The 26,551-nt window shown below is 45.8% G+C and overlaps 1 protein-coding gene across 2 annotated transcripts in view; it reads left to right on the top strand.

Annotated features, from left to right (window-relative positions):
• Positions 1 to 26,551, top strand: part of SPOCK1 (SPARC (osteonectin), cwcv and kazal like domains proteoglycan 1) — a 537,444-nt gene that overhangs the window by 351,091 nt on the left and 159,802 nt on the right. For both annotated transcript variants that reach the window (XM_024752469.1, XM_024752470.1), the window contains one exon: positions 20,914 to 21,028. In XM_024752469.1, the coding sequence (XP_024608237.1) occupies positions 20,914 to 21,028 (115 nt within the window). The remainder of the gene's footprint in view (positions 1 to 20,913; positions 21,029 to 26,551) is intronic.

Raw genomic sequence — 26,551 nt, 5'->3', positions numbered from 1 at the left:
CCCTCTTGGCCTTTTTTTTTTTTTTTTTTTTGCTTTTTGTCATTTGTAATGTTTTATGACAACTATTTTGATCCAGGAATAAGTGAAAGCTGTCTTAATGTAAATACAGGTAGCTCTCAGTTACTTAAAACCCATGAGTGCGTTTTCCTCTATTCAGCAAACTTTTACAGAGCACCCATCATGAGCTAGATTCTGACCCCACTTAAGAGACTGGTGTAATGGAAACACCTGTGAAAGGAGAGCAAGAACTTGGATTTAGAACAATAGATTTGCTCTTGGCCTGGCCATGTCCTGGCTGTGTGCCCCAGGGCAGTGACTGAACCTCTCTGAGCTTCATTGTTTTTCTGATCAGTGAGATGGGAGAACTCTTGATTTCCCAGACTTCTGGGGAGGCTTAAATGAGACAACCTGTGTGAATGCACCTGTATTTTCTGATACATAGCGGGTGTTCTCTAAACGTTGGCAGGATGAGGTTCTCACACATTTATCCATGAGGCGTTCCTAGAGCTGGCAGAAGCCAGTCAGCTTGTGGTCTTAACTCCCGTGTTGCCTGGACTCTCCTGCTCTTTGAGACCCAGCGGGTGTGAGCCTGGGCATGTAGCCCTTTGAGGAGATTCTTGAGAGGGATTAAAAAAACAAAAACAAACTTAATTTGGTAGGGGAGTAATGATTTAGATCCAATATTCACATAGAAAAATGGGTTATTTTGAACGTTCTTGGTCCCATTAACAAAATTTAATCTGGTGATGAAAATTTATGGGGCAGCAAGCAATCTGTCTTGCCTGATGGTGTTCAAAAGTGCAAATGAATACGTCCTCTAACCTCCCTGCTTTTCAGAGTTTAACAGCGTGCGAGCATTTACATTTCATACAAGGTGGTCCTCATGCTGATGTGTCCTTTTTATGGTCTGTGTGAAATACCTGACATTGACATAGGTGGTCTGCTGACAACTTAAATTTTCTGAGAAGCCACATTGAACAGACAGAAATACAATGTATTTTAACAAAGACGGTTGTTTGTTTGGTATAAGACCTTATGGATAAACTGCAGGTATGCCGTTTGGCCCATGTAGGAGGGACAGGAAAATTGAGAGTCCCACACTGGTGCAGAGTGGCCGCCATGCTGACTGTAGGTCTTAGGCTGAAAGCTTAGAAAGTCGTGATGTCATCCAGCCTCATCATTAGGTCTTGGAGGCAGACAGACCAGGGTGTGAGCTCCTCTAGCTCTGTGACCGTGGACTAGTTATTTGACATCACTGACCCCAGCTTCTGCATCTAGCAGTTAGGGCACTGATACCTCCATCACAGGGTTGTTAGGAGGATTTAATGAGATGGATGGTGTATGTAAAGTGCAGAGCACAGTGCTCTGCACGTATATCCGTGTCCAGGAAATGCTGGCCGTTATCACTACTACTACTATTGCATTACCTAGTAGTGCATTGCTAGGTAAGTACTAAGTAATGGAATAGTTAGTGACCTGTGAAAGCTTTAGAGCTTGAAACAAAATGTTGCATCAGCCTATGACATCCTTTTTAAAGGTACTTAGGGAGTTTGCCTTTTGATAGGTCTTCGAGCCCTGGAGGGGATATTAGGTACCAGACTTACCTTAACCTTCTATTTATCTTTGGCCTTAGCCTTCCTGCCTTTCCCTGGCGGCCATGCCTGCCACTCTCGCACGTATCACCAGAAAGTCCGTCACGTGACTGTAGGCGCTTTGTCTCTCCATTCACTGGTGTGCTTCCAGCACCTGAACCAGAGCCTGGCATATAGTAGGTGCTATACATATTTTGTGTTGAATAAATCCATGGCCTTTCAATCTTCATATTGTATGTCTGGTTCCTTCCTGGGTCAGAAAGGTCTCTTCTTACTTCCCATCTCTCTTAACGAATTTAAAGGCCAGCGGTAGTTTTGGAACTATATTTCCTTTTCTCTTTTTCTGGGGATCAGCATGACAGAGTAGATGGAGCAGTGGGCTGGGAGTATGAGACCAGGTTCTAGTTTCAGCTCTGCAGACAGCTGGCTTAGGAACCTCGGACAAGTTAGCCTCCCCTCTCTGGACATCACTTCCTTAATTGTGTCATCTGGAATTTGGTTTATTAATTTATGAATGACCTTCCAGTGCTGATGTTGGGCAGAGATGTTCTCTGAAGGTTCTTTTTAAGGACAAACCCCACTTTCCTGCTCCCTCTTTTTCATGCCTCCTTTTCCTGCCAGGATCACTTCTCATCCTCCACATAGACATGAATCTAGACCCAAAGGATGTTTCCAACAATAGCTCCTACCAACCCACCTTGCCTGTCTAAGCTAGGCTGTCTCAATCGCAGAGCTATGGACGTCTGGGGCCAGATGATTCTTTGTTGTGAGGGGCTGCCCTATAGATTGTAGAATGTTTAGCACCATCCCTGACCTGTACCCACTAAATGCCAGTAGCATCCTCCCCAGCTCCCCAACCCCCCAACCCCAGCCGTGACACGTGCACTGTCTCCAGACATTGTCAAATGTCTCTTGCGGGGGTAAGGGTGGTGCTGGGCTGGGGTCGTCTGTAAATAATCCCTGATGGAAGCCCAGATTCTTCCCTAGGCTTATTTCAGATGGTGTTGTAAGAAGACAGACGATTTTCTCAGGAGACTAGAGCAAATAGGCAGAGTGTATTGATCAGAGGTTTCTTTTCCCCCGGGGGATAGAGGAAAAGAAAAGAAGAAGAAAACAACTTTCTTAACCCGCTTAAAAGTAGAAATATAAAACTAGCCCAAATATTGTGCCGGGGCTCTGGATTCACACCAAGGTAATTCCACGTATAATACATCACCAAAGACGAGAACAGAGAATGACAAGTCTTAGATCTTACCCAGACTGTGACAGCTACTGCATCTTATTCTTACATCATGGAAATTGGATAGTGGTGGCACTGAATACTTGATGAAAAAGATAGGTTTCTAAAATCTTCCATCTTGCTCACATCTTAGACGTAGGAACATCCTAGAGATTTTTGAATACAGAAGCAATTTGGACAAAACATTTTCAGTGGTGCCAGGATATTATAAACAATGTGTTATGTGTTTATTGTAAACTGGATGGTAACATTTTGTCAATGGAAGTATGATACTGGCTGCTCTGAGGCAACTCAAACCTGTTGATAAGACAGGAGCTCACAATCTAGTAGGTGACACAAGATAAAAGTTGGTGGAAATTCAAACCATCACTAAACGTGTAGGTGAAAGCAGTAATGGTTTTACAGCGTAAGCAGTGATTGCCATCGGAGCCCAAAGAGATACAAATAAACGTGAGCTCAGGTTGACAGGAACAGAGGCGAGCCTTACCCGGGGAGAGAGTTTAGAGGTTCCCGAGGAACACGGGATACCCTGAAGGACTTTGTCTCGAGCATCGGGGGGTTGATTATGATCCTAATGAGCTCTATGTGGTGACTGGTGAGACAACGTACCCTTGATGTCAAGGGTCAACTCTAGTGTGTTACAGTGGCTTAGACTATTCAAGATAGAGGTGAGCCCATTTTAAAAGGCACGTCTTTTCTTGCCTCAAGTGCTTCCTGAGGCTGATATCCTTTGAGGTATCTTCCCAACTCAGAATTACCCATTCTCTAGGAATATTGTGTCTCCATCCAAAAAGAAGAAGAGAAATTCCCATGGGTGGGCTTCTGGTAGCCATGCTTGCTTTCTGATAACAGACCCCTCATCCCAGGCTGTAGGTGACTGGGTCAAGGTGGACACCTTATTTCAGCTGGACCTGATTCTGGCCTGAAACTTTCGACTTAGGACTAAGAGGCACATGACTGGAACTGTGCCTGTGAATCTGGGAGTCGGTGCAGCCACCTCTCCCCTGTGAAGCCTGAAAAACCACCTGACAAGTTGATGGTTCGCCTTCTCTGAACGAGATCCTGGGTATACGGCTCACCGGTACCCTGACCCGGTCATCACAGGCCCACCCCGTGGAGAATGGGGTTTGCCCTGGGGGTCTTCTCACAGCCCAGCCTATCCTCTCTTAAAGGACCCTCCCTCGTCACAGTGCCCCCAAGGACCCCTGCCCTTCTAAGGCACAGCCAGCAACCCCTCCCCTGCTGACCTTCATGGGAGTGTTCTGCGGAAATCTCACCACCCACATTCCCATGATACGCACAGTATTTTTCATCTCCAGGGAGCAGCTTCTGAGAGCTATAATGTTGAGAAGGGTCCGCTCACCCCAGTTACTCTGCACCTTCACAGCAGTGATGGTTCAGTGCATTAACTTTCCAGATATGGCTGCATTTCTACTAACAAGGACTGTTCAACACCCTGAAACTGTGGTTTCTAACCACAGGGCCTGTGATGTTCTCTACAGCCCATGAATCTGTATTGCTTAAGGGTTCTCTGGATGGTAGGAGCACAGCCTGGCTCAGATATCTCGAGAAGAATATCTAAGACTCACAGAGGCTGTGAGAGGCCGGGTGGGAAAACCCTGGTTTAGAAATCGGAGAGGACTAAAGCAGCACCAGAGGGTCGGGCAGTGGGAACCACAGACTAATGATCCCCAATGTCCCCTCTGCCCTGGGGCCCCCCTTCACCTTGCCGAGTCATAGGAAGGTCACTGGGATTGAATGGACCAGGGCAGGGGGAGCAAGGATCAGACGGCACCCATCACTCCTGTCTTTTTAGTGGGAAGGAGGCAATTTGAACCACTGTCCCACCTAGCCCGTACTCAATGGGGAGAGGTGATTCTATGTAAAGGAAGACAGGATGCTGCTAGGAAGGGGGGGATTGAAGGACTCAAGGTAAACATCCACGCTGGGTCCCTTGCATCACAAAAATGTCCATGAAATTTGGGGTGCAGGTTTTAGGCCCCCTGAAGCCTGTCCACAGACCCCTGGTTAATAACCTTTCGTCCAAAGGAATTTCTGTTTGGTCATATCATTCCAGACATTAGTGCCCAGGGAATGGGATTTCTGTGGGTTTTGATGTGGAGAGGATGTTAATTGCAGGCCACGCGAATAGCAGAAACCTATACAGGGTGGGAAGCCGCGTAGAAGATGTCCTTGTCTGCCACTTGGGGATACATCGATGGTGAATGCCCCACCTCAAGGAAAATATCGGGGGGATGAGGCCCCTTGGTTGCTCCCCTGCCAGAGAGTCACCTCTGGGATCTGACAGCACTAAGAGTGTTCAGCACGGTCGAGACTCTAAGAAGAAAAAGCAGAGTAAAGCCTGTTAGGAGGGAAGAAGTCTGCAGGACGCAGGATTGCTAAATTAATTACACAGATGCGAAAATTCAAAGGAAGAAAAATTAGTCTGTTAAAGCTAAAAAAAAAAAAAAATAGTATCACGTTGTTTTGCCAAATGATGAAGTGCTTTCCAACTAAAGAAGACGAACCCTTCAGGAACACTTCATCCTGATTGTCTTGGGAACCTTTGCTAAGAGAGGGAAGTATAGAATTTGCATCGTGCTGTGGTTCATTTTGTAAAGAAAAGGCATGTTCTTATTTATTTATGGCCACGTTGGGTCTTCGTTTCTGTGCGAGGGCTTTCTCTGGTTGCGGCGAGCGGGGGCCACTCTTCATTGCGGTGCGCGGGCCTCTCACTATCGCGGCCTCTGCTGTTGTGGAGCGCAGGCTCCAGACGCGCAGGCTCAGTAATTGTGCCACCAGGGAAGCCCGAGGCATGTTCTTATGAAGCCATGAGTGATGCAAACACTAGTGGCTTCAGGACCAGCCGGGCGAGTCCTGTAGGAGAGAAGGGGAAAGGAAGGGACCGAGGTGAAAGCGAGTGTAAAGGGGGCACAGAAGATACGGTGGAGCAGGCAGCCACATGGGAATGCAAGCTCAAGTGGCCAGCTCTTCTACTAAAAAGTAACCCAGAAATGTGTGCTGGAGTTCTCTACGTTATCCTCTAATTCGTTACTGCTAACAACGTATTCAAACTTTAAAAGCACTGTCTGGGCTGGTCAAAGCACACCGGTGGGATGTGGACCTGCTCTCTGGAGCCTCTGGAGCAAGGTGGCTCTGGATCCACTTCTGTCTGATTTCTTGCTCTGTCTCTTCTGGCCCTAGATGCCTGAGCAAGTTCTGCATCCTTTCTTTACAAGGTCCTCTGTTACCTTAGCTGTAAAACTAGCATGATGGTACCACCTGTCTCATGGAGTTGCTGTGGGGATTCTGTGAGATCAGATGTGGCAGGTACCTGGCATCACTCAGGGGCCTGGCAGTGCCACAAGCATGGGGAGAGGCTGTCTCTTGTTCAGCACCTGGAGTGATGGCTGGCACATAGTAGGACTCAGTGAGGGTCTGTGCTTAATCAGTAGGTGAATCATTAGATATCAAACTCCTTTAGAGTAAACTGTGTTCTCCTATTGATTTCTTCTTGAACGTATAGGGAAGAGGTTGCTAAGGAGAGGTGTTCCCATAGGGAATTATCCCCTAAGAGATGAATATGGAAGCTCTTGGTGGGGGAAGGGATGGGTTGAGGCAGTACTTCTGACCTGGGAAACGTACAGTAGCGGGTGCCAGGGGAGTACATCAGACCATGTCCAACGTGTCGCTTCGTTTCTGCAGCAAGACTTGGTGGTCATCCTACCACCGTCCCTCCCCACTTCTCAGGACGCAAAGGCACTTCTGCTTCCCCCTGAAGGTACTCCTGAGGTCCCTTATCCTGTGGTTCTGGGAATTTCTCCTGTATATGTCAAAGCTTTGTCATACTCCATCTTGTTTAATGCCATTGCCTGACACAGGAGTGAATTCAGTCTGAAATGTTGTCAGCTTGCAATTTTGAAATGAGTTAAAAATCACTGGGCTGCGTCATCAGTCTGAGTTCAAAATCTGGGATTTGGGCTTGGCTTCCAGTGAGGGTAACTCATTAGGAGGGAGTGAGATGGCCCAGCGGGGCTGCCTTTGTGACAGCGACTTTGAATTGGCATCAGGGCCTGTGGCCCTTTGATTGGACAGGGCCCACAAAGAGAACAGACAGAGTTTTTGTTTGTCGGAGGAGGAACACACCAGAGAGATTTGTTGCCCATTTTAAAAAACAATTGAGCATGAAATGGATACTGTTTGGATTACAGAGAAACACATCTTCTCATTAGCTTTTTCAGGATCACAAAAGGCCTGATGGCTGATTTAGCCCCAGCCACTGGGATCTGGTGCCAGAAAATCTCTGTTACACATTTGCTTAGGGAAGCAGTGTTCAGGACAAAGGGAATCTCTTTCATTTCATCATTTGTCTTCTCGTTTCACTCTGTTCCGTGTATTTACGGAGTGCCATGTATGCGTTTCCAGCTTGACCTCACTGAGAGGAGCGGGGGGGAAACCTTCCAGTGACCTTCCCCACGTTGGCTGCCTGGTTGGTGATGGATGCTGAGTGGAGCGAGCAGGTTTCTGACGCAGCGGGTGGCGAGGGGGGAGGGGGGATGAGGGGTGTGGGCTGGGGAGAGAGTCACAGGCGGGAGCTGCTGCAGAGAGCAAGACCAGGATGACAGTGGAGGTGGCTCTCCGGAGGTCCCCTGGGAAGTGGAGAATAGAGGCACGATGACTTCAAGGCTGCACTTGGCTTAAAGATGACCCAGTAGAGAAATCTAGAGAGGAAAATGGGTCCAGTTTGGGCTGGTGCCACTGTAAGGAATGTTTAAGAGGAATCCTGTGGGAAAGAGTTGAAGCTAACATGTGTTGATTACTCGCTGAGAGTAATGTTAAGCTTTTGATAGTTGTCTCCTGCAGCCCTCCTAAGCACCATGTGAGGGGGATGTTACCCCTCCCCTTTACAGCTCAGAGAGGCTGCATAACTTGCCCAGGGTCACACAGCACCCAAGGAGCTGAACTCATATGTGTAATGGGATCTTTCTGGAGCCCATAGGTCATGCTCCTTTGACCTCACCGTATCATCCATAACACACGTATTGGTGATTTGCTTGTATGAGTGGAGACGTGTCCAGGAAGCCTGAGATTTGGGTTCTCTGCAGTCTGTTCACCTTTAGCTTCAACAACATGAGCAACAGCCAATCAAGAGCCCTGCACTGAAGCACAGTCCCTGGCCTGCCATGTCTTGGTGGTCATGAAGATGGACCCAAGTTCCCTGACTACTTAATCCATTGGGGCTACTCAGGAGCTCTCTTTTGCCTCACTCTTTTAAAATGAGCTGCTTAGCTTTCAGTACTATCTAACGTACCCTCCCTCCCTCCCTTCCTTTTTCCCTTCTTCCCTTCCTTCCTTCTCTTTCTTGTTATTCCTCTTTGAGAATGTCAGTTCCTTAAGAGCAAGGGCTTCTTTTGTCTTGCCCATCTCCAAATGCCCAGTGCTTAGGACAGTACTTGGCATGTAAAATGAGTTTCATAAATGTTTGAAGAATTGATGGGTTAAAGTCTTTCCTGTGCTAAATACAATCATGTTTGTCTAGAGGCAGATGCTCCAGGGACACCTCTAGCTCTGAATCTTTGTAACCTAGAAATAAGAGATTTATGGAAAGATACTCCTGGCACAGACAGTTTATTCAGCCTTAACTGAATATATCCCTTGGAGCAGACATAATGTCAGGGGACTGACTTGGAGTTCAGAAATGATGAGCCAGACTTGGCCCTGGCCTCACAGAGTAAGACAAAGGAGTGATTAAGTCCATGGGCTGGGGGCCATTCATGCGCTCATTCAACAACCGTTAGTATCCCCATGATATTCCAGACTGTGTGGAGGTGAGGGGCAAGCCGGAGTGAGGAGGAAAGATATTGTCTGTGGTCTCCTGAGGCTTCTACTAGATTTTTGACAGACTTAAGAGTCACATCCCAGCTTTGCCACTTACTAGTTGCATGACCTTAGGCAAGTTCTGATATTTTTTTCTCATCAGGTGGAGAAAATACTGGCCTCATAAGGTAATTGTAAGAGTGGAAGGGCTCTTTGTATCGGATGTTGCAGTCTAGACTCCAGAGGCATGAAAGAACAACAGGTGTTTGAGGGCTTATGAGTTGTCTACTGTAACTGAGGGCAGGGTAAATATTGGAGGAAGAGGAGAGAATGGGCAGGGAATGGGAACTAAATTTTGGAGAGGAAGTTTGAGGCCAGACTGTGGAAGAGAGAGTCCTGAAGCTCTTTCTTAAAAGAATATTTTTAAAAATTTAGAATCCATAACTTTAACAAAAACAAGAACATCAATTCCCCTCCTTTAGTGGGGGAAAAAAAACCCAAAAAACTTTGCAGCCATTATAGTATCTAAAGATGATTGTCTCCCTACTCTGTCTTACCTGCTGGGCACCCAGTATTTATTGCTAAAGAATGAAAATGAAAGATTTTACTCCTTGTGTTTAATCCACATTTGTCTTAAGGAAACCTCATAGGTAGTTGCCCATAATTTATTATTGCATCTGTCTTCCATGTGCAGTTTAGACCTGATTTATATTAGCACGACCAGCCTTAGCCTAGAGTGATGCAAGCGGGGGTGGGGAATTGGCCCTTGAGTGGCACATTTGTGAAGAGACAGGCAGGAAAGAGAGACAGTTGTGAGCGAGGTTGGAGCTGTGAATTGCTCAGCTTATTTGGATGCATGTAGAAAATTGTATTTCGAAATGATTGAACATTGTGGGACACAAAAACCAGAGGACCAAGAATACACAAGATTTAAATGATACGGCACTCACTGAAACCTACGGTGGGAGATGCAAGCATTCTCCTCTCAGCTTGAGGGGGTTTCTAATGGCTTAGAAGGTGCTCCAAGAAACCTCAGCTCCAATCAGGGCTAACTCTGTCATGATTGCTTCAATGTTAACAGTTAAGGACTGGAATTTAATAACCTTGGGAACCATCCCAAGAAAGCAGAAATGAATCTGCCCTAATTGGAGAAAGAAAGGATTTAGAAATGAATAGTCTCCGATTACCCCTTTTGAAATCTGGAGCCAAGAGTTTCTGAAAACAGTGGGAAGGATGAAAGTAATAACAGCTTTAATTTTGATAGTTATACCTGGAGAGCCGCAAATGCTTTGTAGCTCATTTATAAACCTCACCCAACACTTGACACATTTGAAAGCTCTCAAAAAAGCTTTGGATTTTGCAGGTTTAGTTCCCTAAAAAAACCTTGGGGCCTTTCACCAGTGGGACTGTGATAGAGCCCTGGGACAGATGGCGTTGGGCGAGGAGGGGGTCTGTTCTAGGGGGCATGGGATAGACCTGGAGCTGCTTTCTGGTCTTTGCAAGAATGAACAATTTGCTTATGAAGGTTCTTTGTATGTACTTATACTGCTACTGATTTTTCATCTTAGATGTCACTGCCCTGGAGAGCTCTCTGCTTCATCCTAGGACCCTTTAAACTCGGTAAACCCTTTAAACACTTCTCAAACTTTTCTACTAAAACACCCCTAAGGGCAAGTGAGAGCAAATACCTACTCTGAGGTTTAGGGGGCAGAATCCACTGTGAGCCCATACATTTTTGAAGCCTGTTTGATCCAAGTTTATGTGAATTTTGCATCTTATTCCATAGTAGACCAGTGACTGACTTAATAATAAAAAATGTTTAAAATTATCTACCATCTGGTAACAGATGTTGCAGGCAGAGTCACTGTGAATGTGCATCCTCCTTGGCCCACCACAGTCTGAGAAGCAAGGACTAGATTAGATTGCGGAAAACAGGGAAAGGAGACCAGGCTGTGGTAGATACATATGGTGTGTGACTGCCTGCTTCCCTACCTTCCACTGATTTTTAGACTTGTCGGGGGTGTCCAGTGAGTGAACACCATGTCACTTAACTAGAGCTCTGCACCGAGGTTCTGCCCCTCAGAGTGATGCCACGCTACGCAAGGCTCTGAGGGGTCACTTGAGCATCTTGATCTCCAAGCTGAGGCAGGCTTTCCCTGCAGACTTTACTGTTCTGGTTTCAGTTAACACCTGTTCCTGCCAGCCTCTCTACGGCAAGGCAGAAACAGGCCAGGTAGGTGGACATCCTCTGGCTGAGGATTGGAAAGCACCACCTTTGTCCACCAAACCTGCTTGGATGAACCTTGCTGCCCATTTATCCCCAGCCTACCACATGTTACCAACCTTCCTGGACTCAAGCCCTTGGCTGCTGGGATCAACAGTGTCTGCCAGATTCTCTTCCCTTAATTATTCCCTCTTTTTCTAGCCTTTTACCAGTGGCTCTTGAATGTAGGCCCTTAGGATACCTTAAGACTCAAACTCCTTGACTCTCCAGTAGAAACTTTTCAAAGCCCGAAGACCTTCTCTTGAAAAAGAGAGAGAGAGAGAAAAAAAAAAAGAGTATGACCATGTAGGTTGTACTCTTGGTGAACATAATTTAGGGGAAGGAAAGGTTTTTATTCTTCATTTCTAGACCTTACAATCTCTGAGATGAGACAAAGCAGAGCACAGCCCTACTAGAGATATATGAATGCCTTAGTTGTCATACTCTGGTTTCAGCAGTGGTGAAGATCTGGTTGATCAGCAGAAGTGTTCTGGGTAAACTGGGCCCTGAGCTTGATGTTCAAAAAGAAATTTTAATGTTTTTTCCTGTGGAGATGAGTCTAATATTTGGGATTGGAAAGGCTGAACAGCATCATAGCTCCAGGATCTTGAGTCTCTGAAGTACCTGGGGTCACTTGCCCTTGGTGTACATCTCCTTTCTTTATCTGAAGAGCTGGTGGTGAGGATGAAAACATACACCATATTCCAGGCCCTGTGCTCAGCACCTTTCTGTGATATCTTGTCAGATCCTCATGACACCCCAGTGAGGTAGATTTATTGGTCTGCAACTGAATCCTAAAGAGGTGAGTGACCCGTCTCTCCTTTCTTTATCTGAAGAGCTGGTGGTGAGGATGAAAACATACACCATATTCCAGGCCCTGTGCTCAGCACCTTTCTGTGATATATTGTCAGATCCTCATGACACCCCAGTGAGGTAGATTTGTTGGTCTGCAACTGAATCCTAAAGAGGTGAGTGACCCATAAAGATCACATCAGCAGGAAGTAGCCAGCTGTGTCTCTCCTCTCAAACCCACACCTCTCTGATCCAAACCCTTGGGCAATCTTCTAGGTGCACTAATTTTTATTTTTTTGGAAATCAGTGGAGTTTCTGAATGTCCACATTCTTACGACGGCTGCAGAATAATGGCAGAATCGTGCTCATTAGCACCAAAGGAGTTAGTTATCTGAGGAAAGCTATGTGTTTTACAGGAATTTTAATTGCATTGAAGTGAGGAGCAGGTACAAAAGATAGACTTTATGAGCTATAGCACTCTTTTAAGTATGCCTTTTTCCTGGAAATATTTGATTTTTATTGTGCTTTTTGTATCCTCTTATTTTCTTAGGTTATGGAACTGGTCTTAAGTAATTCTGTCTCCTTTGTTCATAAATGTCTCATGAATAATTTCTGTCAATTGCAATGATATAGAACCCAAGCGCTTCAACTATTACAACATTTTAATAAATTCTGGCCATTTTGATGGATGAGAACATTAAGACTTCTCTGTGCATGGTGTCTTGTCCCTCTACTGAGAGTTGTGACTACTCTCAGGTCCCGTTGATCATGCTGCCTGGTCCTGTCCCATGTCACTGCCAGCCATCCTGCGTTTCCCCAGCGACATGGACCATATAGATGCTTCACAAAACCCACTCACAGAAGGAACGACGAGGTTCACTTGTTCCATGTTGTTTCTTATGTCAGAGAGAGAGAGTGTTAAGTTCACTGGACATCAGCATTGCCTTGGAAAGAAACATTGACTTTTGTATTCATTATAAAAATCATATAAGTTTATTTACACATCTAAGCAGTTGGCTTTGACTTCAGTTGGTACAATGTTTTCTTCACAGTGAGCAGTTCTCTTGGGGATCCTATGGGTGACATGATTCTTGGGGGAGATGGACAGAGGGGTTCCATATTGGCACTTGGCACTGTAGTCCTGACTTTTACCCCCATCATAAGCTGTTTCTGTGAGTGGTGTAGTGGCTCCAAGTATCATCTCTGGTGTGAGACTCACCTAGATTGAAATCCAGACTTAGCAACTGTGTGACCACAGACAAGTTACTTAACATCTCTGTGGCAATTTCCTTATTAGTAAATTCATATTAAACTGATCTGTATATCAGTTACCTCAGTGGTGAATTAGAATAATAGTACATTATTTTACAGGTCAGTGGATGTTACTGTCTCTGTCAGGCCCCTGACGAGGTGATGCTTTATGTAATAAAATGCTCTTTTCTTCCCTTTTCTCCACTTAATTCTTCTCCTCTCCTCTCCTTTTTCTTCCTCTCCTCCATCCCACTTTTGAAGGGAAATCAGTTTCTCGGTGAAAACGCAGAGCGAGCGTCCTTGCTTTCACCATCCCAGAGCAGCTGGGGGAACGGGAGAAGGTGTGGGATGAGAGCTTTGAGAAAGAGCATTGACTGGCCAGGCTAATAACATTTTGTGGCCTGTGATATCATGGCACCTACTGTCACGGCTGCCCTAGTAGACCCCTCTGAACACGTTCGTTTCTAATGATCAGGATGTGTAAATTAGCCCTGTGGGACTTATCGGTGGTTGCTTATAATGTCTCGCTTTGCACATGAGCAGGGGATTAAAGCTCTTCCCTGCCGCTGCTATTACTTCTAGCCCAGCATAGGGCATCCTTAACTCTTACATCCCAGAAGCAGAAGTGACATACTCTCACAAGGGTGGACACTTGCTCTTGCCTCCAGCGATGGTCGTGACTTGTCATTGTCTCCCTGCTGTAGAGATTCTCCAGGAAGCAGGAGACTCTGCCTTTTGTGGGTAATGTTTCTAGACTACTCAGCGACAGGCTGCAGTGGTGGTGGCCCGCAGCCATAGGGCATCTGAATTGATTCACAGCTTGTTGCAGGGATGGCCCCAGGAGATAGGGGACATTCAGGAGGATGTCCTCTGTGTGAATGCGTGGAGGTTGGGGCTGGTGCTTCTTTTCAAGGGAAGCATGATAGGAAAGGGAAAGGACATCTCCTTTAATGTAGACAGACCTGGTTTTGAGTACTGGCTTTGCCATTTATTAGCCGTGTATTGTCAGAAAGTTACTTATCTTTTTCAAATCAGTTTTCTCATCTTTACCTTCCTTTTTCACTTAATGCACCATGAACATCTACCTATGTTAATACATATAAACCTACTTCTTCCTTTGTAGTAGGTGGACAGTATCTCATAAATGGACGTCTTGTAGTTAAGGTAACCATTTCCCTGTAGATGGTGTGATGGAATGAATGCTTGTGTTGAAGCCATAATCCTCACTATGGCTGTTTCTGGAGATGGAGCCTTTAAGGAAGTAATTAAGGTTAAATGAGGTCTTAAGGGTGGGACCCTGATACAGTAGGATAGGTATCATTATAAGAAGAGGTGTCAGAGAGCTTAGTCGCTCTGAGTATACCTAGAGAAACCCATGTGAAGACACAGAAGGTGGTCATCTGCAAGCCAGGAAGAGAGCACTCACCAGAAACTGACCATATTGGCACCCTGATCTCAGCCTTCCAGCCTCCAGAACTGTGAGAAGATAGGTTTCTGTTATTCAAGCCACTCAATCTCTGGTATTTTGTGGCAGTCTGAGCAGATGGATATAGATGGACCCTCAAGTTGTTTATAATTTCCCCTTATTGTAGATCATTAAGATACATGTTTTTGCTTAACACATTCACCTGCTAGGTCATAGGATGTTTCTTTTTTCCATTCTTTCCATTTATTATTTAAATTTTCATATATATAAAAAAGTTGAGGGAACGATATAATAAATACCTATTTACTTATGCTTAATGGTTATTATCATTTAAGGACATGGTTGAAAAACTGCCCTCCAAAAGGGCTCTTCATTGTTTATACCACCCCTTGCAAACACACACGCACACGCACACACACACACACACAAATATAAGAGAGAGGATGCTTTTAGTTTTAACAGAAAGAAATGAGTCTTCAGACCCTTGGTTTGAAGGGGGAAGAAAAGGTCTCTTCCCAGGAGGGTATTTTTGGTCAGATGCATCTTTTTATCCCTTTGTCCTTGTCTGTCCTATGTCCCCACCCACTCCCATCTCCCAGTCCTTGGACACACACATTCAGCCTTCTATATCACTCACCTATCTGTCCTATTTAGACGCATGGCCAATAGGCCCCTTTGTTTGGCCTCAGAGAACATGGCCAACCCCTTGATTTGAAAGCTGAGATCAGTGATGGAAGATTTCCAAGCTGCCATTCTTCTATGGTTCCAGCAAAATCCTTTGGGTAGAATCTTCTGGTTTGTGTTCTGTGAGGCTCTGTCATCAGCTAGTAAACAAGCCCCTCTGGAGGGGGTGGGGGGAAGCAAGATGCATGCACGGGTTACCATGGGGACAGACGAACCGTCATAAATGTTTGGGATCTTAGCTTGACAAGGTTTTAGCAGTTTGGAGTAATTTCTTTGTCAGTCTTCCATTAAGTCACTCCTAATGAAGCACTGGGAGCGTTTTCGCTCTTCAGATGAACCTCACATGAGCACGATTAGGGCAGAGAGCAACGTTAAAAGGAAGAAGGAGACAACAAACAGTCATTAATTTGTCAACTCTTTGAAAATTGAGTGACCTTTTGTCAGAGGAAGTTTCCACAAGTCACAGGAGTGGACCACAAGTTCACATGGTGCTTTTGGATTAAATCTTTGCTTCTTGGTCTCACCACGTAGCTTAATATCCCCAGGAAAAGGGGTCATGGAGGTTCCTCAGAGGAGGAAAGGGGGCACTAAGAGTTGACTACTGGGCCTTCCACTAGACACCCCCTCTCATTTGGAGGGTACGAGTGGTGTAGAGTTTGTCTGTTCTTATCAAAGGACCGGTTTCCATGTAAAATGTGTATAAAGGGTTCTCTCTTCCTACCCCCTCTCCACCAACTTCAGCATGGGAGGGTGTGCCATACTTGACGTCACTGTGGAAGTTGGTGGCCATGGCCCCCCCCCAGAGTCCTCATTGTGGCTTCAAGGCCCCCCATGATGCTGCTGCCACTCTCTGTAGTCTCTCTCTGTAGTCGTGTCTCACACCACCCCTGCTGCAGCCTGCTGCCGGCCTGATGAAATGTTGCCATTCCCCAGACTTGCCACAATTTCTCTTACGTCTAGAATGGGAACTTCTTTTTACCCAGAATGTTCTTCCTCATCCTATTACCTGGGTTAAACCCACTTTTCCATTGATAGCAGTCTGTCCAGGAAGTCTCACCTAACCCACTGAAAGGCTGGATGAGGTACCTCCCCCATCTCCCATAACATACAGAACTTACCCTCATATTGCGTGTCTCCTCTGTTGAGCTGTGAGCTTCTGGAGGGCAAGAATGATATCTCGTTCACTCTAGAAGTGCCAGCCTCCAGCCTGAAAAAATGGGCCTGCACAGAACTGATGCTCTGCAAATATTAATGGAATAAACCCAAGCATATGTCACACCCCCAGGTGACTCTCAGGGACCCTTCGGTCAGCCCACAAAATGGAACATTCTCTCATCTTAGCATCTCTGAGGTGGTACCCTGCTCTGCTGTTCCAGGTATTATGACTGTTTGACAGTGAGCTTGTAGGATGTGCCCAAAGACAGCAAAAAGTCTTGATTCAGAATTTTCAAATCAACGTAGCTAATTAAAAATTAACTCATACTGAAAAACAAGTTCAGAAACAATTACGATAATTAAAATATCAGTGCCTTAATTGAGACCAAGCAGTGAGCTTAAAAAATAAGATTACTTTCAAAAAAAGCTTACATGAAGCTTGTAATTAACTGGCTTTTGAATTTGATGTTTTTCAGCTTGACAAATTTCTGTTTAAATTAATTCATTCTTGTTTTCTTTTTCCCTTTGAAAAAAGTTTTTGTAAAAATTATTGAAAAAATTAATTGGACATGTATCCTATGCTAGTTGACTGGTTTTTGTTTGTGGGCGGGAAAGATGAAATTAACCTCCCGTGGGTATCTGCTCTGTGTTAGGCATAGTCTCTTCTTTTTTTTTTTTTTTTTTTTTTTTTTGCGGTACGCGGGCCTCTCACTGTTGCGGCCTCTCCCGTTGCGGAGCACAGGCTCCGGAAGCGCAGGCTCAGCGGCCATGGCTCACGGGCCCAGCCGCTCCACGGCATGTGGGATCCCCCCGGACCGGGACACAAACCCGTGTCCCCTGCATCAGCAGGCGGACTCTCAACCACTGCGCCACCAGGGAAGCCCTAGTCTCTTGTTTGAGTCCACATGAGTCCTGCAGGTATTATGGTAGAAGAGGTAGAGGGGACGCAGGGCTTCGGCATCTTGTGGGGAGTGATGCGTCCTATCATCAAGCATGCACTGGGGAAGAGAGGAACTTGGAGCGCAGTTTCCAGAAATCATTAGCACCTTGACGAGGAAGCTTCTACCCCTGGTAAGGGTTATCATGAACTCTCAGCCCTCTCTCCGTACCTCCTCACCTGCACAATTTCCCTGCACCTTATTAAAAGGCCTCTCAAATGCCACTTATTATTCTGATCTCCTATCATTTCCTCTAGAAAGTGGAGCCGCTCAGCCCTGCCCAGTACAGGTGTGGGTGCCTTTCAGTCACTGCGAGCCTCGGGGCTGCTGGGAGAAGTGTATTTGAGAGGCAGCATTTACATGGAAGTGGCACGCTCCTTTACCATCCTCATCCCCTTTCAATTCCAGTACTGCTGTTTTTCAAAAACAAGATGCGTCCTGGTGATTAAGTAAACGCTGACAGCTTGATTTGTTACTGTTTTGTTGTGCTGTGAAGTTCATTTACTCTAAATAATTCCCATGCATGTTTGAAGTATTCAGACCCTGGTAATTAATTTTTAGCAGACTTGATTTCTATATGCAAATTGTTAAGTAAGTATGTGTATGAAGTTAAATAGCTGATGATTTTTATTTATTAGTATTTCTGGTTGGAGTTTTTTTTTTTTTTTTTTTTTAAGAAACGTTAGCCTTAAGAATTGGAGGAGGGTGATCTATAGTCTTAGCCTAATGGTAGGGTGACAGATGTAGCAAGGTTGCAGAAAAAAATTGACAGCCACTGGTCAGGTGACTCCTTTGGGGGGTTGCTGCATTTTAGAGGGGGTGGGCAGAGGGCACAACTGCCCAGGGTTGGCATCCCCACCTTCCGGGGGGCACTGGGGCCGTGTATGGTGCATCGGGGCATCCTGTGTGGCCCAGCCAGCCAGACCCCCTGGCTTCCCTTTACTTTTACTCCTTAAGTCTCAGCCTGCCCTGAAGGCCTCTCAGGAGCATGGCACATCTGGGCTCAATACGTGGTGTAAGGTGGGACCCCACATCCACCTTTTAAAGGAGACTCTAGGTGATTTTCATGCCGCTGGTGTATCGTGGTGAGGAGTTTGGGTTCTGGAGTCAACCGACCAGATGTCACATACCGTCCGCCCCTCTCATCTTCTTTGTACAACGGGCACAGGAATGGCAGCCGCCGCCTTGGGTGTTTGCAAGAATTAAGTGCGGTAATCCAGTTAGAGGGCTTCGTTCACTGCCTGCATGTCAAAAGCACTGGATACGTGTGAGCTATTGTTCTGGTTATTTTTGAGGCTTACTGTTCACTCTGTGAACAAAATCCAGGCACACAACAAATAACAAACACCTGTGAGGTGCTTCACATGTTTCAGGTCTGTTCTCAGCACTTACAATGGTGAATTCATTTCATCCTCTTGATAACCAAAAGCGATAGTAGGGACTGCTATTATCCCATTTCACAGAAGAGAAAATTGAGGTATAGAAGGTCAGGAAGCAGTGAAGGCAGAATTCACCTTGATCACTGGGCTCCTCCCTGCTGTGCCCAGCTGACTTACTCTCCTTGAGATTGCACTGCCCCTTGAGGCCATCTGGATCCCAGTGTGGACATTGCATGTCTGTGAAGTTGGCTGCAAAAGCAAGAAGAAGCTCAAATTTGGCAACAAATCTTGTCATATGGTCCTGCAGATTTTGAGACCCTAGGCCATCCTGGTGTTTGCCATCTCTGAGATCCACTCCAGTGAAAATCCCAAGCGTTCTACAGCGCTTGACACCTGTCAGGAAATGCCTCACTTGGTACCTGTGGCCCGGGCTGCCAGGGATGTCTTCATCCTGGGGTGGCCAGAAGTGTGAGAAGGGGCAGTGAAGGGCCAGCATGGTCTTCCTCAGCAGCCATCTCATGGCCATTCATTGTTAGCTCGGTGCTGCTTGAGTCCTGGAAAGCAAGTCACAGCTGGCTGGACTGCTGCCCTGGGGTGAAGGTGGAGGACAAAGCACAAGGAGAAGGCCACTGGCTTCTCGTGAGGACGTCTCAGGAGGCAAGAGAGCTCCACCTGGGACCAGGGAGTTCCTGCTGCAAGCTTCTGGAAGGCCCAGCCTTGGAGGGCTCTGAGGGCAGACACAGGCCCCCAGCTACTCACTTCCCAGAGGCGAAGCCCTTAGCTTAGGAGCTCGGAGTGAGCACCCTGCCCCTGGAGCTTTAGCCTCTCTCTCTTGCAGCCCGTCTCCTGCTGCTAGGCACCAGGCAGCCGGGCACGTCCGCTGGGGAGTAGGCTCTGCCAGGTGACTCCCCTGGGACCATGGCCTGGGTCTCGTAGCTCACCTGACCGGCCTGAGAATACACCCTGGTTTCTGTTTGCGGAGGCTGAAGCTGCTTCAGTGGAGGGAGCCGCCCTGAGCAGTTCAAGCCCCAGAAAGAAATACCTTCGGGTGTAGTGTGTTCAGGTCCCTTGAGGAATTCCCAGCAGCCGTGGGAAGAAAATGGCATTGCGATTCTGGGCCTGGGCGGTATGACAGGAATCCTGACTTCCGCTAAGTGCAGGGGGATCATGGTTGCTGAGGGGCCCAGGGTTTGATGGGAGTCCTCCCATTTCTTGTAGCAGTTTTGCTGTCCCTGCTTGGGACGCCGATTTGTTTAACTGAACGTTTGCGTGGGGAGCATGACCTCGCCTGGCTGTGGAGAGCAGTTATGACAGATTGACCACCTGATCGGCTTTAGGATGCAGAGCTGGGAGATGGCACCGTTGTTTTTGTTTTGCAGAGGATTTCCTGTGGCCTCTTGTCTGCCCTGATGAGCGTGTACACCTCAGCCTGTGGAGTGTTGCTTAGCCAGGGGCCCGCTGCCCTGCCTGTTCTAGGAAATGCTGCAGGGTATGATCTGCTGGCTTTGGAGACCCTTCTCCAGTGACTTGGTCGAATCAACCCCCGCGCTCATTATTTCCACCCACAAAGCCCACTTTCTAGTCAGACTAAATATCTTAGGATTGCCCAGCCACGCCTGTCTACCTTGGAGTGTGCTGGCCGCCCTGCCTAGATTGCCTTTTCTAGCCTTGCTTTCTAAAATCCTGCCCATCCCTTAAGATCCAATTCACATATTAATGCCTCATTAATCCTTGCCCCAGAAATTGATCTCTCTTTTTCTCTCAACCTCTGTTATCATTTTATATGCCTGTCATGGCCCTTATCTAATTCTCCTTTGCACAATAAATATTTATGTGTCAGCCTTTCCCCCCACCCGTTTACGTCATGAGTTTGTGTGGCTCAAAACTGTCTTGTTCATCCTGAAGTTCTTCGCAAAACTTAAAATGGCTTCTTTGTGCTCACAGTCCGTGTTGATGCAGCTGAAGCCAAAAAACTCCGTCCTCTGGGACTTTCTATTATAGGAAATAAGTAAAATTGGGCACAAAGTCATAAAAAGCAATAGCAGACAAATAACCAAAGAGGGAAATGTGGCTTTTGGTCCTCTGAACACACAAGATTCTAAAGGATTTTTAAAAGTAATTCCTGGCCAAGATGAAGATACTGAAACTCCCCAAAGCACAAAAGAATCACTCTCCTGATGTTGAAGAAAACCACGTGGAATAGACACAGAATTCACCCCTGGTGTGGGTTTTCATTCCAATCCCCGCCAGCCTAAGTAAACAGTGCAGGGTGCAAACATGTAGTCTGTTTATTTCCCTCTTGTATATTTGAGTAGAAATAGAAATTAGATTTCCCTGGAGGTCCTAACTCCTCTTTTCATGTTCTTTTTGCCTCAGCTCTGGACCCATCCAAAGACCCCTGCCTAAAGGTGAAATGCAGCCCTCACAAGGTGTGTGTGACCCAGGACTACCAGACTGCCCTGTGTGTCAGCCGTAAGCACCTGCTCCCCAGGTAAGCCGCAGGCTGTGAGGTCCTCTCCAGCCAGCAGATCTGGGGTACCTGATCTCTGACTGGGGGGCAAGGGAGAGAGGGGGAGCAGGTGTTTGTATCTGTGTCTTATATGGTACGTGGTGTAAGAACTCTTGCTGTGGTATGAATCTCAGTTCTCAGACACATATTTGCAAAGAGAGTTAATATCTTAGTTTCCTTTGAATCAACTTTATTTGACTCTGAGTCCTCATCTGAGCAGATGAACAGAAAATCCCTTCCTGGTGATTATGGTGGCCCTTCCTCCTCCTGGGGTGACCTCAGGATCCAGGAAGCTTCTAGCTAAGAAAACAGGGGCTGTACCTTTAGTCTTCTGGTTGCCACTGACATCCTTCCTACGATAATCCTTGGACGTTCCTTGAGGTTGGCGGGGCTGGGGGTTGTCTGCTTCCATGCTCCATGGGGCGTGGGTGTCTTTGCCAGGCCGAGAGTACTGGTGTGGGGTTCTGCTGCCTCAAGACCACTAGGCCACCATTCCTTCTGAGAGTGTGTCTTTCTATTTCTCCAGCCCAGGGGAAGTCTCTCCCCTCCTCTTCAGGGTTGTTAAAGCCTTTGTCCCTTACTCCCCACCCATTCCCAGCATTCAGTGGGCTTAGGATTTTACAGATGACAGAAGGAGCCTTTGAATTCAGGCTACATCTGCCTTCAGTCCTGCAGAAATATGTAAAGCAAGAACACACACACACACACACACACAGCCCCCCAATAGGCTTGCTTTTTTCTTTTTAACATCTTTATTGGAGTATAATTGCTTTACAATGGTGTGTTGGTTTCTGCTTTATAACAAAGTGAATCAGTTATACATATACATATATCCTCATCTCTCTTCCCTCTTTCGTCTCCCTCCTACCCTCCCTATCCCACCCCTCTAGGTGGTCACAAAGCCCCAAGCTGATCTCCCTGTGCTATGGGGCTGCTTCCCACTAGCTATCTATTTTACATTTGGTAGTATATATAAGTCCATGCCACTCTCTCACTTCATCCAAGCTTGCCCTTCCCCGTCCCCGTGTCCTCAAGTCTATTCTCTACATCTGTGTCTTTATTCCTGTCCTGCCCCTAGGTTCTTCAGAACCATTTTTTTTTTTTTGATTCCATATATATGTGTTAGCATATGGTACTTGTTTTTCTCTTTCTGGCTTACTTCACTATGTAAGACTCTAGGTCCATCCACCTCACTACAAATAACTCAATTTCATTTCTTCTTATGGCTGAGTAATATTCCATTGTATATATGTGCCACATCTTCTTTATGCAATCATTAGTCGATGGACACTTAGGTTGCTTCCATGTTCTGGCTATTGTAAATAGAGCTGCATTGAACATTGCAGTACATGACTCTTTTTGAATTATGGTTTTCTAAGGGTATATGCCCAGTAGTGGGATTGCTGGGTCACATGGTAGTTCTACTTTTAGTTTTTTAAGGAACCTCGGTACTGTTCTCCATAGTGGCGGTATCAATTTACATTCCCACCAACAGTGCAAGAGGGTTCCCTTTTCTTCACACCCTCTCCAGCATTTATTGTTTGTAGATTTTTTTTTTTTTTTTGTACGCGGGCCTCTCACTGTTGTGGCCTCTCCCATTGTGGAGTTCAGGCTCTGGACGCACGGGCTCAGCAGCCATGGCTCACGGGCCCAGCCGCTCCGCGGCATGTGGGATCTTCCCAGACTGGGGCACGAACCCGTGTCTCCTGCATCGGTAGGTGGACTCTCAACCACTGCGCCACCAGGGAAGCCCTGTTTTTAGATTTTGTGATGATGGCCATTCTGACTGGTGTGAGGTGATACCTCATTGTAGTTTTGATTTGCATTTCTCTAATGATTAGTCATGTTGAGCATCCTTTCATGTGTTTTCAGGCAATCTATATGTCTTCTTTGGAAAAATGTCTATTTAGGTCTTCTGCCCATTTTTGGATTGGGCTGTTTTTTTTTGAGGTAGGATTGTATTGGTATAAACTTCCCTCTTAGAACTGCTTTTGCTGCATCCCATAGGTTTTGGGTTGTCGTGTTTTCCTTGTCATTTGTTTCTAGGTATTTTTTGATTTCCTCTTTGATTTCTTCAGTGCTCTCCTGGTTATTTAGTAGTGTATTGTTTAGCCTCCATGTGTTTGTATTTTCCACAGACTTTTTCCTGTAATTGATATCCAGTCTCATAGCGTTGTGGTCAGAAAAGATACTTGATACGTTTTCAATTTTCTTAAATTTGCCAAGGCTTGATTTGTGACCCAAGATATGATCTATCCTGGAGAATGTCCCATGAGCACTTGAGAAGAAAGTGTATTCTGTTGTTTGGGTATGGAATGTCCTATAAATAGCAATTAAGTCCATCTTGTTTAATGTATCATTTAAAGCTTGTGTTTCATTATATATTTTCATTTTGGATAATCTGTCCATTGGTGGAAGTGGGGTGTTAAAGTCTCCTACTATGATTGTGTTACTGTCGATTTCCCCTTTATGGCTGCTAGTATTTGCCTTATGTATTGAGATGCTCCTATGTTGGGTGCATAAAGATTTACAATTGTTGTATCTTCTTCATGGATTGAACCCTTGATCATTATGTAGTGTCCTTCTTTTTCTCTTGTAATAGCCTTTATTTTAAAGTCAATTTTGTCTGATATGAGAATTGCTACTCCAGCTTTCTTTTGATGTCCATTTGCATGGGATATCTTTTTCCCTCCCCTCACTTTTAGTCTGTATGTGTTCCTAGGTCTGAAGTGGGTCTCTTGTACACAGCATAAATATGGGTCTTGTTTCTGTGTCCATTCAACCAGTCTGTGTCTTTTGGTTGGAGAATTTAATCCAGTTATATTTAAGGTAATTATCGATATGTATATTCCTATTACCATTTTCTTAATTGTTTTGGGTTTGTTACTCTAGGTCTTTTCCTTCTGCTGTGTTTCCTGCCTAAAGAAGTTCCTTTAGCATTTGTTGTAAAGCTGGTTTGGTGGTGCTGAATTCTCTTAGCTTTTGCTTGTACATAAAGGTTTTCATTTCTCCATCGAAGCTGAATGAGATCCTTGCTGGGTAGAGTAATGTTGGTTGTAGGTTTTTCCCTTTTATCACTTTAAATATGTTCTACCACTCCCTTCTGGCTTGCAGAGTTTCTGCTGAAAGATCAGCTGTTAAGCTTATGTGGATTCGCTTGTATATTATTTGTTGCTTTTCCCTTGCTGCTTTTAATATTTTTTCTTTGTATTTAATTTTTGATAGTTTGATTAATATGTGTCTTGGCGTGTTTCTCCTTGGATTTATCCTCTACAGGATTCTCTGTGCTTCCTGGACTTGATTGATTATTTCCTTTCCCATATTAGAGAAGTTTTCAACTATAATCTCTTCAAATATTTTCTTAGTCCCTTTCTTTTTCTCTTTTTCTTTTGGGACCCTTATCAATTTGAATGTTGGTGCGTTTAATGTTGTCCCAGAGGTCTCTGAGACTGTCCTCAGTTCTTTTCATTCTTTTTTCTTTATTCTGCTCTGCAGTAGTTTTTTCCACTATTTTGTCTTCCAGGTCAGTTATCCGTTCTTCTGCCTCAGTTATTCTGCTATTGATTCCTTCTAGAGAATATTTAATGTAATTTATTGTGTTGTTCATCATTGTTTGTTTGCTCTTTAGTTCTTTGAGGTCCTTGTTTAGCGTTTCTTGTATTTTCTCCATTCTATTTCCAAGATTTTGGATCATCTTTACTATCATTATTCTGAATTCTTTTTCAGGTAGACTGCTTGTTTCCTCTTCAGTTGTTTGTTCTGGTGGGTTTTTGCCTTGCTCCTTCATCTGCTGTGTGTTCCTCTGTCTTCTCACTTTGCTTAACTTACTGTGTTTGGGGTCTCCTTTTCACAGGCTGCAGGTTTGTAGCTCCCATTGTTTTTGTTGTCTGCCCCCAGTTGCTAAGTTTGTTTCAATGGGTTGTGTAGGCTTCCTGGTGGAGGGGAGTTGTGCCTCTGTTCTGGTGGATTAGGCTGGATCTTGTGTTTCTGGTGGGCACTACCACATATGGTGGTGTGTTTTGGGGTGTGTGTGACCTTGTTATGATTTTAGGCACCATCTCTGCTAATGCATGGGGTTGTGTTCCTGTCTTGCTAGTTGTTTGGCATAGGGTGTCCAGTACTGTAGCTTGCTGGTTGTTGAGTTGAGCTGGGTCTTAGCATTGAGATGGAGATCTCTGGGAGAGCTTTTACCTTTTGATATTATGCTGAGCTGGGAGGTTTCTGGTGGACCAGTGTCCTGAACTCGGCTCTCCCACCTCAAAGGCACAGGCCTGACACCCGACCGGAGCACCAAGACCCTGTTAGCTGCATGGTTCCCCACCCCTCCTCGAAGCTCCTTTTGGATTTGCTCACGCTTCTTTTTTGGAGAGTCTTGGACTCTAGGCTTGCTTTAAGAATGGAGTTTGTTGGGGTGGGGGTGGGAGAAAGGTGATTTTAGTGTCATTTTCGCCCTTCTCCCTTTACTACCTGTACGATGGAGAGGTGTTGCGATGGGCATTAGAGTTACACACACTTAGATCTGGCGACTTTCTCTGCTATTCACCAGCACTGCACCCTAACCTTAGGCAAAGAAAGCAGCCTTTCTGGAACTCAATTCCCAGTGAAATCTGCCTCCCTATAACTTGCTCTTTGGTTCCAGTTTGATCCTGGGACCATGCAGAATGGGTGCTGTCCCACCTCTTAGTTCTTTTTTATTTTATTTTTAAAAAACAAATTTATTTATTTATTTATTTTTGGCTCTGTTGGGTCTTTGTTGCTGCATGTGGGCTTTTCTCTAGTTGCATCGGGTGGGAACTACTCTTCATTGTGGTGCGTGGGCTTCTCATTGTGGCGGCTTCTCTTGTTGTGGAGCACAGGCTCTAGGCGTGCGGGCTTCAGTAGTTGTGGCACGCGGGCTCGGTAGTTGTGGCTCGCGGGTTCTAGCGTGCGGTGCAGTAATTGTGGTGCACGGGCTTAGCTGCTCCACAGCATGTGGGATCTTCCCGGACCAGGGCTTGAACCTGCGTCCCCTGCATTGGCAGGCAGATTCTTAACCACTGCGCCACCAGGGAAGTCCCAACCACCTCTTAGTTCTTGACGTCTGAGCAGTTCTTGCCTGTTTGGCTGCCCCTCTTGGGACACACTTTAATATACCTCAGTCCTGTCCATGGTTTCCACAGAACATGTGTGGGGAGCTCCCATCCTTGACATTGTGGTCCAGCAGAGAATCAGCACCCGGGGAGTAGCCTGACAGCATGGAGCAGAGCCCCTGCCCACTCTGCCCCTGCAAACCTGGCACTGCAGCAACAGACCTAGTCTCTGTGGTCACCTAAACATAGTCAAGCTTTGTCTCCATAAAAATGAGATTTGAGGTATTGTAATGTGCTTTGTTCTTCCCCCAGGCTGGAGTGTTCTCCCTGGAAGCAAAGATAGATCTCACCCCTGAAACCTAGCATATGCCAGGCATTGTGCTCAGAACCTGCATCCTTGAATTCCTTCATCCATTTTGCCAAGTTGGTACTTATT

The sequence above is a fragment of the Neophocaena asiaeorientalis genome, unplaced genomic scaffold (genome assembly GCF_003031525.2).
Source record: "Neophocaena asiaeorientalis asiaeorientalis breed wild unplaced genomic scaffold, Neophocaena_asiaeorientalis_V1.1 scaffold204, whole genome shotgun sequence".
Lineage (NCBI taxonomy): Eukaryota > Metazoa > Chordata > Mammalia > Artiodactyla > Phocoenidae > Neophocaena > Neophocaena asiaeorientalis.
Note: the sequence above shows the minus strand (reverse complement) of the source record. Positions and strands in the feature narration are given on the sequence as shown.